This window comes from Schistocerca nitens, chromosome 4 (genome assembly GCF_023898315.1).
Source record: "Schistocerca nitens isolate TAMUIC-IGC-003100 chromosome 4, iqSchNite1.1, whole genome shotgun sequence".
NCBI classification, from domain to species: Eukaryota; Metazoa; Arthropoda; class Insecta; order Orthoptera; family Acrididae; genus Schistocerca; species Schistocerca nitens.
In genome coordinates, this window is record NC_064617.1 from 919,303,597 (window position 1) to 919,317,953 (window position 14,357).

Below are 14,357 nucleotides of genomic sequence, written 5' to 3' on the forward strand. Positions count from 1 at the left end.
TAAACTGCAAAGTAGTCATTTCTTTTTCTTTTTACATTACTGTCAAAACACTGGTGACATGCCTTTGCAAATAAAAAATACTTGTTGCAATAGCATCAACTAAAAGAAAATAGAAACAGGAAAACATCCAAAAACCAGGAAATAATGAGGGTATAATGGAAATGGAACAGATGTAACTGAAAGCCAAATCAATATTTGAAGTAGTTTCTAAATGCTTTGATGCAGATAGATAAATGATACATGTAAGGTTTTTAACTACAGTATTTATTGTATCTGTAATAATGAATTATCTTACACCAGCAGCTTTAACAGTATGTATGTGACATAATACAAATGTAATATAGACAACAATTACACTTACTGAGAATGATTCACATTTTAAATTTAATGAAGCATGCACATACAATTGAGACATTTCATCTTTATGCAGAATATATTTTCTTTTCCACCTTTGGCACATAAGCAAGCTTTTCTAACAGCAGCTCAAGATAATTAGCATATGAACACAAAACGATATGCAGGTAGTTACACAGTAACAACATTCAGTTTTTCAGTCTATGCAATTTCAATACATTTAATTAAGCTTTTTGTTAATTTTAAAACACAAGAAGAGGACACTGTATGCAGACAGTTATTTTAATCTGAAATTTGTTATCTTATCTACTGCACCAAAGTAGCAGATAGCCCTTCTCTAAATATGATTACAGAGTGTACCCTGGAAATGCAGCTACGTATGGATGCAGAATGTCTACAAGGAAGTATATGGTACCAGCAAGACCTGTGAAAAAAGAAAAAAAAGCTGTCATTTTACTAAGAGAAACATCAGTTCTGTCAAATGGGGTGGTTTTTCACACTGGGGGGATTTTGGACAGTATGTTTTATTTGCTCTTTCCCATTGCTTAGCAATGAGCTGCTGTTAATTTTCATTTTTGCCAATTACTTTAAGCACGAGACTGTATTTCCCATACTCCATGACTTACTTGGGATTGAATGTGTACCTAAGTAAGTATCTGATGAACAGTTTCATTGTTGAAAGTTCATGCAGTATCATCAGGTGGAAACTTTCTATTGTTGCAACCAGTGGAAAAATATTATAACTGAAGTTGTCAACAAGATCAGTAACCTAGGGAATTGAGACAACTGCTGTAAAAGTTTGTCAAGTTTTTCATAAAGTGATAAAATAATGATGTTTTTACATAATTGTGTACTGTTGTGTGGTGATTTCGGCCAATGCTGAGAAAATATAAAGGCAAGAAAGGTGCTAAAGTATGGTGTAATTATGATGTGGAACTTTTTGATGAAGCTCTTCATGATATTCAGTGTTGCAAATTATCACATAGAAAAGCATATGATTTGTATGGTACTCCTAGATGGACTCTACAAAATAAAGTGCGGGAAATACATCTAAAAAATTTATGAGGATAACCAGTACAAAATGTGGAAGAAAGAAATGCTGAAGCAACGTATCTTGAGGGCTGCACATTGAGGATTTCCTTTTATTAAATTGGATAGTAGATATTTAGTGAAAGGGTACCTTGATAAATCTGGCTGAAAAGAGAAGAAATTTTCTACTATTTTGTCATAAGAAGAATGGGCACATTTATTCCTCAAGTGGCATTCAGAAGATCTCTCCATATGTTTATGAGAAAATATAAAATGAGCTCACGCCAAAGTGAACAAAGTTACTGTTAAAATGTATTTCTCCAATATAAAACCAATGCTGAAAAATCTTCCACCTAGCAACATAATCAACTATCATGAAACCAATATGTCAGATGATCTGGGCAAGCAACAGATAATTACAAAACAAGGAATTAAGCTTGTTGAAAAATGGATGGATTCTTCAAAATCTAGTGTTTCAATAATGATGACAGCAAGTGCCAATGGTAAACTGCTTCCTCCACCTGCCATTCATAAATCTGAGCATTTGTGGGACCTGTGGCAAGAAAGTGGCTCACAGGTAAACCGTTACAATACAAATAAGATTGGATGATTTGATCTACTGATGCTTGCAGACTGGTTCTTTACAAATGCTGTGCCCTATTTGAAGAAGTGAAAAGGGCCAACACTGATGACTGAGAACAACTTATCCTGACATGTGTCTTTATATATTATTGTAGAATGTGAGCGGAACAATATTTCATTCCCTCTCCTTCACCCTTATAGCACCCACCTCCTCCAGCTGCTGGATGTAAGCTGTTTCAAGACCAATGAAAGCACTGTGGTGAGCCATATTAACTGAAGAAGTGGACTCTTGAGACCATTTTCAAGGATACTTTTCAATCTCTTCTGATGCAGACACTGACTAAGATTTCAGCAAATTCTACTGAAAACATAAAGAGAGGATTTCGCACTACGGGCTGAATCCCATTTGATCCAGCTCATGTATTATGGAAATTGCCTGATAATGACAGGGGGCTGTTGAAGCTACACAGAGCCACAGACCTCCACTTTCGAAGAAATGCTCAATGAAGTTCGGTATCTGACAAATAAGCTTGGTAGTTCTTGCCACCACAAACTAGACGTTCCTCCTGGAAAATCTGTTATGGGCCATGACTTCCAGGGAAGTGAAAACAGTGTAGAGACAAGTGATAGTGCTTCTAGCAGTAGTGAAAGTGAAAATGACCCATCATCCAATGAAGTTTTACTGCTGAAAGAAGAGGCTTTACTTGTTGCAGATTATAAATACACATCAAGGAACATACAAGGCAGTATGTTGGAGTGGCCACAAATGTCGGTGCAAGGGAAGTATATGTCAAGTTCTTGTGTCCACACAACAACAGTTGAAACATATTTGTGTTTGCTAACCTCCCTGATGAAATTACAATACAAAAAGAATCAGTTTTTTTGAGTACTTTCTTCACCAGATGAGAAGGGAAGGGTGTTTATTTTTAGAGAAGATGTACTTGCAGGCCATCGTAACTTTATGACCACTGTTTGAAGTGTTTGCATCTTAATTTTGAATGCTGAGTAAGAAAACTGATTTGAATCTTTTGACAGAATTTCTTTGTTTTGTTTCTGTTTTTAATATTTCAATTGAGAACTTTAAAATTTGAAATCTATTTTGTTAGAAAATAGAACTAACTTTTAACAATTATATAGTGAAGATGCTGAGTCACAGATAGGCACAACAAAAAGACTCTCACAATTAATTGTTACATTCCATCCTGAATTTTCCTTTGTTGATTTTTGAACTGCCCCTTAACATATAAAATCCATTATCTCAATCCTTATCACTTATCCATAATGATGGACATCCTTAAGACATACTAAAAGTCACTAAATTCAAATAAGAAGAATGTAGAAAAAAAGGTCAACTTATGTCCAAATTCTTCACAAATACTTTATAATTTTGGATAGAGATTTTTAAAAAATGTGTCTCACCCAAATCCATGGGGTGATTTCAGACACTTTATTTGTATATCTCAGTCAAATATAGGTACACACAGACTTTCTGTTTTTAGGACATTTTATTCGTAACCTATGCACATTATAGTGAAAATAACCTCAAAACTGCCCAAAATCACCCAGTTTGAAGGTATGTCAAACAAATTTTTAAAAAAATCACATCATCTAATATTTAATATGTATACTGTAATGCACTTTTGCTCCTTATGCAAACATCTCAGATGCTCCAGTATATCTCATTCTTAAACAATAACATTAAGAGACAGAGGTGCTCACTGTACATACCTTCAGGAAGCAAAATAATAGTACAGCCAACAGGCACATATAAAAATACACAACAATATTCTAGCTTTCAGTTCAGAACTATTAGTTCTTTCCTTGGAGAAGATGAAAACAGAATCATAGCTCACTCAGATTCCAGGACTGGGAGGCCCACCTGTTGTGACATCATTTTCACTATGGATCCTCACACCAGTTCTGAGGTGAGTACTTTGAGCTGTGCCTCAACCACAAAGAACTTTGACCTATGTCTCACCACAAAACTATTCTTTCATGCTACCTTCTTCTGTCGGTATTATATTCTCTTTCTGTGCCAATACTATAAACAAAAAATTTTACTTCCCTTCCTAATATTTGTGAGAGTGTATAACCATTATCTCAACATATTAATCTGCCTTAGACAGAAAATAGAATTTGAACTAAAACAAATAATGATGTGTCTGGCAGGAAAAAAATTAAAACAAATAATTTGTTAATATGGAAAATAATTGGTTGATACTGTTGGCCAAATGTGTAATTGGTGTGTATCTCAGGAGGAAGTGTCTTCTGATGGAAGAAACCATCCCAGGATTGGGAGCATAGGCTGCAATCAGCTGCAGATTGTCACCTTGATTCTGACACCATTCTCAGTTCTTTTCAAGACTCCAAGACCCCACATAGAAAGACCATCACACCAGATAAACCAAGAAAGACCATCACATCAGATAAATCAATTATTTCAACAAACTTTACAGCAAGTCTGGAGAGTAAAAATCTCAAAATATTAGTTTGTAACTGTCAAGTTATTTGTAGAAGTGTCCCAGAGTTCTCATCTCTCAAATGTAAATTGCAGGATGTTCTGCTGTGTGTAGGACAAAATCAGGTCATGTTGTTTTGGGTGGTTTGTAAACATTTGTAATAGTAATACCGTGCAATTTTATGACAACTGTATGTATATCTGCCTCCACACTTACAGAAATCAGTGAAGCTTCATTTATGTTGTTACAGTCATACGTAGCAATTTCATACACCTCGTGGTAAGTTACACCAAGTGCAGAATATCCAGGAATTCGACCTCGGCTTCGGAATATTTCTTCACTGGAAACGCGAGTTTCCTGAATGGCGACAACATCAATAGTCACCACGAACTCTGGAAGTACTCTCAAAATGATGAAAATGGGAATATGCTTGCAGAATGGGTTGAAGAGAATAATCTTCATCTAGTGTTTGATGCTAAAGATCAAGGCACTTTCAGGTCAGCTGCTTGGGACAAGGATTCAAATCCTGACTTATGCTTTCTTAGCTGCAACAAAAGTGGCTTTCCCATCAACTCCACAAGGAAAGTGATAGATACCTTTCCCCACAGCCAACACAGACGTGTAATAATACAAATTGGTTGCACAGTTCCTGTCATATGATCAACCCCGCATGCTCGATGAAATTTCCAGAAAGCTGACTGGACGAAGTTTTCAATGGAACTGGCTAACACCATTCGCTGGATACCTCCATCACATAAGAACTATCAACGCTTCATTGGTGCAGTGACAGCAACAGATAAAAAGTGTATACCATGAGGATACTGAAAAGAATATGTTCCAGGATGGAATGATAAAGTGAAACACTGTACCAACACTTCCAGCAAAGTGGTGACCCAGAGATAGCTATGGAACTATTGTCCAGCTTGGACATGCCTTGGAGGCAGAAATGGGCAGAAACAGTTGAAAACATGCACTTTACCCACTCGAGCAGAAAAGCATGGAGTCTTCTGAGAAAACTGGGAGGAAGTGAACCAGCATGCAGAAAAAGCTCTGAAGTAACACCAGACCAAATTGCTTCCCACATCATTACTACCTCAAGAGTGCCTCCTGACAAGAAACATACAAGACATATCAGACGACAGCTTCGTGACCGAAAAAAGATGGCATCTCCCTCATCTGAGTATACCCATCCCTTTGCAGTTTCAGACATTGACTCTGGACTGAAGGACCTCAAACCTCTCTTGAGGCGCCTGGATTCAATGGTATCCATCCAGAATTTCTGATCGATATGGGAGGAAAAGCTAAGAAATGGCTGGCAGAATTCTTCACTGACATTCTGCTGCCTGGTCAACTTCCATTGGAGTTTAAAAACTTAGGTGCTGCTACAAGCTTTCTGAAAGGCTAATATTAACAGAATAAGTAGCACTATACTAGAGAACGTTCTAGTTGATCAGGCAGACTTCAGACCAGGACGTAGCTGATGCGACCAGATATTGTCTCTCACATCCTTCATAGAGTCAGGATACCAAATGAAGCAGAAAACATCTGTGGCATTTGTTGACATAACTACCGCCTTCGACACTGTGTTGAGGGAAGGACTTATCTACAAATTTCAGGGCGCTGATGACCTCGATGTTGAGCGCCCATAAACCCCAACACACACACACACACACACACATCTACAAATTTCTCCGCATCATACCCTGCAGAATAATGGCTCAACTGATTAACAGCATGCTAAGCGATTGGAAGTTCCAGGTAATCACTGGAAGCAACATAAGTAAGGAGAGGAAGCTGAACAATGGATTGCCTAAAGGATCGGTTCTCTCACCATTACTGTTCAACCTATATCTATCTGACACTTTGTCCAGAAAATACTGCTATGTCGATGACCTGGCTCTAGCCGTACAACACCAGGAAATGAAGACAACAGGAGAGATTCTAACCAATGACCTCTGCACTAGATAATTACTTCAAAATCTGGAGACTCCAACCCATTGTGAGTAAAACAGAAGTGTGTTGCTTCCATTTAAATAACTGGTTGGCGAATGTAAAACTGGAAGTAAGTTTATTGACTTCCATAATGATAGTTGCTATACTGACATCACGACTGCTAGTCCCCATTTCTATACTGACATTGTTGACAAGGTTCGGCCTATTTGTAGGTAATAGGTCTAATATATTTCAACTGCATGTTGGCTGCTGAGCTATCTGCTCAATATAGTTTTCATAAAATGTGTTCTAAAGTATTTTTCATGACCTGTCTGTACACTCCTCTCCCCCTCCCCTGCCTGCCCGCAATGGATCAATGGACATCCCAGTCTACACTCAGTAGTTAAGGCCACCTCCAACTAGTATTCCATGATCTTGGTATTGATGTGCTACTGACCACAGTCTTTCTTTGAGTGATTATAGAACTGTCACAGCAAAATCATGTGGCCAGCAAAAACATCCACCAATTAACTTGGCTTCAACTATACCTGTTACGTGTGACCAGATAACTTCCCTGTCACACTCAACTTCCAGTTTCAATAGAGACAATATTTTTGCTAACTACAATGAACACTCCCCCTGCTATTGCCTCTAATCTATCTTTCCGATATATGTTCCACAACTTGCCAAATATCTCAGAGCTTTCCACTTCAGGTTTCAGCCAGCTCTTGGTTCCAAGAATAATTTGAGTACAAGAACTTTCCTGGAGGTCAGTAAATTCAGGAAAGTTATTATGAATACTTCGAAAGTTTACGGATAAAATTATGGCAGGCAAAGTGTCTTTATTCTGAACATATTCTGACTTCCCTTGCTGCATATCGAATGGTGAGTGTTTATCAGAACACCTAGCCTGCAAAACCCTCATGCTACCCGAGTAGCTGCTTCCTTCATGTAGTGCAGCCCTGACCTTTCAAGGGGAGTCCTACAAAACCCCGCATGATAATTCAGCTCTAGAAATCTGAAGCCAAGACTGTCACAAAGTTGATAAAGCTTTGGCCGAGACCTTCCACTCAGCTCCAAACCAATGGACCCTGATCAACTCTGAGAACAATGCTGAAAATTGTGAGCTCTGCTTGCATCTGCGCGTGAAGCCAGCAGCCATCACCACCCCTGCCAGTGAGCTGTATGAACTGAAGATGGCCTCAGAAAAGATGCAACAGGCATGGTTCGTGCCAACATGAGCCATAACTTGCAGGCAGCTGCACCCTGCTCACTCGATAGCTGCAGGAGAGGCCGAGGCCACCTCTACATGTCGGATGAGCCCCCCCCCCCCCCCCCCCAGCAGACATACTGAATGCACATCACCTTTCTCTCCAGGCCTGAACGCTATCTGCCTAAGGGGCTCTATAACGTGCCTAACATTGGAGCTCCTATTAACTAGTAACCCCCCCCCTGCGAACCTTGCGCAGAACTAGCACTCCTGAAAGAAAGGAGTGCTAGTTCTGCAAGGTTCGCAGGAGAGCTTCTGTAAAGTTTGGAAGGTAGGAGACGAGGTACTGGCAGAAGTAAAGCTGTGAGTACCGGGCGTGAGTCGTGCTTCGGTAGCTCAGATGGTAGAGCACTTGCCCGCGAAAGGCAAAGGTCCCGAGTTCGAGTCTCAGTCGGGCACACAGTTTTAATCTGCCAGGAAGTTTCATATCAGCGCACACTCCGCTGCAGAGTGAAAATCTCATTCTGGAAACTGAAGATGTTCTACAATCATGTGTCCGATTTTTGATCATTATGTGCCTCAGCGATACAGATGGCCATATCGTAGGTGCAACCACAACGGAGGGGTATCTGTTGAGAGGCCAGACAAATGTGTAGTTCCTGAAGAGGGGCAGCAGCGTTTCGTTTTCAGTAGTTGCAAGGGCAACAGTCTGAATGATTGACTGATCTGGCCTTGTAACATAAACGACAACAACCTTGCTGTGCTGGTACTGCGAACGGCTGAAAGCAAGGGGAAACTACAGCCGTAATTTTTCCCGAGGGCATGCAGCTTTACTGTATGGTTAAATGATGATGGCGTCCTCTTGGGTACAATATTCCGGAGGTAAAATAGTACCCTACTCGTATCTCCGGGTGGGGACTACTTAAGAGGATGTCGTTATCAGGAGAAAGAAAACTGGCGTTCTACGGATTGGAGTGTGGAATGTCAGATCCCTTAATCGGGCAGGTAGGTTAGAAAATTAAAAAAGGGAAATGGATAGGTTAAAGTTAGGTATAGTCGGAATTAGTGAGGTTCGGTGGCAGAAGGAACAAGACTTTTGGTCAGGTAAATACAGGGTTATAAATACAAAATCAAAGAGGGGTTATGCAGGAGTAGGTTTAATAATGAATAAAAAATAGGAGTGCGGGTAAGCTACTACAAACAGCATAGTGAACACATTATTGAGGCCAAGATAGACACGAAGCCCATGCCAACTAGCTCTGCAGATAATGAAGAAATTGATGAAATGTATGATGAGATAAAAGAAATTATTCAGGTAGTGAAGGGAGACGAAAATTTAATAGTCGTGGGTGACTGGAATTCGTCAGTAGGAAAAGGGAGAGAAGGAAACATAGTGGGTGAATATGGATTGGGGGAGAGAAATGAAAGAGGAAGCTGTTTGGTAGAATTTTGCACAGAGCATAACTTAATCATAGCTAACACTTGGTTCAAGAATCGTAAAAGAAGACTGTATACATGGAAGAATCCTAGAGATACTAGAAGGTATAAGATAGATTATATATTGGTAAGACAGAGATTTAGCAACCATGTATTAAATCGTAAGACATTTCCAGGGGCAGATGTGGACTCTGACCACAATCTATTGGTTATGAACTGTAGATTAAAACTGAAGAAACTGCAAAAAGGTGGGAATTTAAGGAGATGGGACCTGGATAAACTGACTAAACCAGAGGTTGTACAGAGTTTCAGGGAGAGCATAAAGGAACAATTGAAAGGAATGGGGGAAAGAAATACAGTAGAAGAAGAATGGGTAGCTCTGAGGGATGAAGTAGTGAAGGCAGCAGAGGATCAAACAGGTAAAAAGACGAGGGCTAGTAGAAATCCTTGGGTAACAGAAGAAATATTGGAATTTAATGGATGAAAGGAGAAAATATAAAAATGCAGTAAATGAAGCAGACAAAAAGGAATACAAACGTCTCCAAAATGAGATCGACAGGAAGTGCAAAATGGCTAAGCAGGGATGGCTAAAGGACAAATGTAAGGATGTAGAGGCTTATCTCACTAGGAGTAAGATAACGCCTACAGGAATATTAAAGAGACCTTTGGAGAAAAGAGAGCCACTTGTATGAATATCAAGAGCTCAGATGGAAACCCAGTTCTAAGCAAAGAAGGGAAAGCAGAAAGGTGGACGGAGTACATAGAGGGTCTATACAAGGGCGATGTACTTGAGGACAATATTATGGAAATGGAAGAGGATGTAGATGAAGATGAAATGGGAGATACGATACTGCGTGAAGAGTTTGACAGAGCATTGAAAGACCTGAGTCGAAACAAGGCCCCGGGAGTAGACAACATTCCATTGGAACTACTGACAGCCTTGGGAGAACCAGTCCTGACAAAACTCTACCATCTGGTGAGCAAAATGTATGAGACAGGCGAAATACCCTCCGACTTCAAGAAGAATATAATAATTCCAATCCCAAAGAAAGCAGGTGTTGACAGATGTGAAAATTACCGAACTATCAGTTTAATAAGTCACAGCTGCAAAATACTAACGCAAATTCTTTACAGACGAGTGGAAAAACTGGTAGAAGCCGTCCTCGGGGAAGATCAGTTTGGATTCCGTAGAAATATAGGAACACGTGAGGCAATACTGACCCCACGACTTGTCTTAGAAAATAGATTAAGGATGGCAAACCTACATTTCTAGCATTTGTAGACTTAGAGAAAGCTTTCCACAATGTTGGCTGGAATACTCTCTTTCAAATTCTAAAGGTGGCAGGGGTAAAATACAGGGAGCGATAGGCTATTTACAATTTGTACAGAAACCAGATGGCAGTTATAAGAGTTGAAGGGTATGAAAGGGAAGCAGTGGTTGGGAAGGGAGTGAGACAGGGTTGTAGCCTATCCCCGATGTTATTCAATCTCTATATTGAGCAAGCAGTAAAGGAAACAAAAGAAAAATTTGGAGTAGGTATTAAAATCCATGGAGAAGAAATAAAAACTTTGAGGTTCGCCGATGACATTGTAATTCTGTCAGAGACAGCAAAGGACTTGGAAGAGCAGTTGAATGGAATGGACAGTGTCTTGAAAGGAGGATATAAGATGAACATCAACAAAAGCAAAACGAGGATAATGGAATGTAGTCGAATTAAGTCGGGTGATGCTGAGGGAATTAGATTAGGAAATGAGACACTTAAACTAGTAAAGGAGTTTTGCTATTTGGGGAGCAAAATAACTGATGATGGTCGAAGTAGAGAGGATATAAAATGTAGACTGGCAATGGCAAGGAAAGCATTTCTGAAGAAGAGAAATTTGTTAACATCGAGTATAGGTTTAAGTGTCAGGAAGTCGTTTCTGAAAGTATTTGTATGGAGTGTAGCCATGTATGGAAGTGAAACGTGGATGATAAATAGTTTGGACAAGAAGAGAATAGAAGCTTTCGAAATGTGGTGCTACAGAAGAATGCTGAAGATTAGATGGGTAGATCACGTAACTAATGAGGAGGTATTGAATAGAATTGGGGAGAAGAGGAGTTTGTGGCACAACTTGACAAGAAGATGGGACCGGTTGGTAGGACATGTTCTGAGGCATCAAGGGATCACAAATTTAGCATTGGAGGGCAGCGAGGAGGGTAAAAATCGTAGAGGGAGACCAAGAGATGAATACACTAAGCAGATTCAGAAGGATGGAGGTTGCAGTAAGTACTGGGAGATGAAGAAGCTTGCACAGGATAGAGTAGCATGGAGAGCTGCATTAAACCAGCCTCAGGACTGAAGACAACAACAACAACAACAACAACAACAATGGAACTGATTTTTGATCATTACGGGACTGGAGTGGTTTGAGGCTTACACGAATCCACGAGTGGATATAAAGACAAGTGTGAATATTATGTACCAAAATGCTGTGTAGGCACTGTGATGGATATAATGATGGGGCAGATGATTGATCCATCCTACAAGATGTTTTCAGAAGTCATCCACCCATCTCAATGCACTTGTCAACATGTTGGAGAGTGTGTTACGTTGCACATTGAACATCATCTCAGTTGGCTTTAATGCAGGGAACAGCATCGATGATACGAGAGACAAGTTCTTCATGTGTACCCACTTTCGTAGCATACACATCCCTCTTTAACTAGCCCCATAAACAGAAGTGAATGGGGTTAGGTCAGGTGGTCCAGTTAACAGGTCTGCCATGGCTAATCCACCACTGAGGCAACATGTTTTTCAGATACTGGGATACTTGTCTGGTACAACGAATCAATGGCCCATCACATCGCAGGGACATTTGCATTATTGCTATAATGTTGTGTCTTCCAAAAGTGCAGGTAGGGCTTCTATCAGGAAATATGTGTATTCTGCAGCTGTCATGCTATTTGGCAAGAACACAGGCCCTATCACCAGATCATGACATAACACACCAGATGTTTACTGAGAACCTAACTTGAAATCTTGTTTCCCTAATGTCATGCAGGTTTTTCATCGCCCACGTATGAGAAATGTGGGTGTTCATGATACCACTGAGTGCAAATGCAGCCTCATCTGTAAAAAAAATGTGTACTGCACGATTTCTGTGTACAGCCAATCATTCCCAAAATTGTTGTCCGCCTACTGAATCACCAGGATGCAGATGTTGCATGGGCTGTACTTGGAATGGGCACAAGCCTTCAGAATGTTAACATACACCAAACTTGCATTTGTGGAATATCAAGCTGACAGCTGGTGGGATTCCATTATACCATTGCAATAATGTCTTCCCTTTCCTCAACTGACTGGATGGCCTCATGTTCTAATGTAATGTTTACACTACACTGGATAGTGTTCCATATTCATATAATGTTTGAAGACTCTGAGGAATACTCCAGCACAGAGCGTTCATCGGTCAAGGAAACGTCTCTGGTATTCTGTCACGCCGCATGGGCACTGGCATTACAGTACCCATACACAAACAACATGACTGCTTATTCTGCATGGGTGAATGTATGCAGCGTGCTGGTATTCACAGACACAATGGACTCGTTTAATTAAACAACACTGAAGTACAGCATGCAAAGAGTCTCACGACTGTGCATTGGTCCAGTCCACAATTGCACACTGGCTATGCTTGGAGCTATTGCCTCGGAGGGATATCACAGTGCTGCCATCTGTTGGAGAATCCCCAGACATCTTGTATGATAGGTCAGTCATATGTCTCATCATTACTCTGTCCACCACAGCACCTACACATCGTTGCAGTAAGTAATATTCACACTTGACTTCATACTCATTCATGGATGCGTGTAGTCTTCAACACACTCCAATTCTGTAACAATCGAAAATCGGACACATGTTCATATGACTTTTTTGGTTTATTTTCACATGTAGAATCACTTCACAAATTAGGTGACATTCCTCCTGAATCATCATTTATAAGGCAATAAAGTAATCCAGAAATAATTACAAATGGTAGTAGATTAGCATTAGGTGTGATTTACTGCTCGTGTACTTTACACAAATAGTCCACAGTGGCTGCTTCCACCAATTAATATATTACTTGACATATCACAATCCCTGAAGGTTCTCCTCCATGATGAAATTTATGGAATATGATGTGAGAATGAATAAATGAAAGATTAAAGTTTTGTTTATTTCACAGAAAAAATGCAACAGAAACTTCAGTTGACTAGCAGCTGCGGAAAAACCGCCGTACCTTTTGAGCTCTTAAGTAGAAAATTGAACAAAATAAATATCAGGACTGAATGTATAGATAGTCTTCAACCACCTATGTATCCTTCCTATAGAATAATGATGATGGTGGTGATAAAATGATAGTAATCAACACCATGCACAGAGCCAGATAGTCTTCAACCACCTACGTATCCTTCCTATAGAATAATGATGATGGTGGTGATAAAATGATACTAATCAACACCATGCACAGAGCCATGTAAGCAGTCACCTTTCAATGATTAACATATGAACGAAATCGGAAGAAAACCTAAAATATCATTTGGAAAGTATCCTCTGCAGTACACTTTACTGTGGCCTGCAGAGTCACTTGTAGGAGGTTGAAGGTTTTTTAAGAGGAAGAATTTTGTTAAAAGTTGCATGGAAGTTTAGAACACATGTATTGTGGAAGATTAATAATAATGCAATATTGGTGACAAAGTAAATCATTACTGCTTACATTTTAATTCATTATTGAATCAGTTGTAATAAACTACACAAAACAAAAAAAGATTTGGGTGGGAAGCGTAATAGTGCAGTTAATAGGTCTTTTCTTTATATAGTGAAAATTGTGATGACAACTGAATTTTTGCAGTGTATTTTTTCATTTAAAGTATCTTGAACTTTCTGAAAAGTTGTAATGAAAAATTTGTTGCTGCTGAAAGGAGAACAATGTCAACAACAATGAGGAAACTGTTGATACTGCTTCCTCAAACACAACTGACAAGGCCTCTTTCTGATGAAGCAAGCTGGGATAATTTTTCTTCCCCTTTTGTTTTGCCATCTGCCTCCTTAAATTTGTTTTGCTACTTTTAACTATTTATCATTAACATACTGAGTATAATATGTATATTCATACATGAGAAAGGTTGGCCCTCAGTTTTAAAGAATATAACACCAGATCTAATTCTGCACTTAGTTTTATGTATGTAATTGATTTTCTTATTTATTTTAACTATTCCCAGTTAGTACCTTTTGTTATATGGTGAAATCAGTAATTGTTTCATAACTTAAATTCTACTGTTGATGTATAAACAAAAATAAATTCTGTACTAATTATAAACATTTGGGAGATGTAAC

The 14,357-nt window shown here is 39.3% G+C and overlaps 1 protein-coding gene across 1 annotated transcript in view; it reads right to left on the reverse strand.

Annotated features, from left to right (window-relative positions):
- Positions 1 to 243: 243 nt before the first annotated feature.
- The window catches only part of LOC126253528 (lanC-like protein 2), a 158,942-nt gene continuing 144,828 nt past the window's right edge, over positions 244 to 14,357 (reverse strand). The window contains exon 9 of the mRNA XM_049954912.1: positions 244 to 778. Coding sequence (XP_049810869.1) covers positions 702 to 778 — 77 coding nt within the window. The 3' untranslated portion in view covers positions 244 to 701. The remainder of the gene's footprint in view (positions 779 to 14,357) is intronic.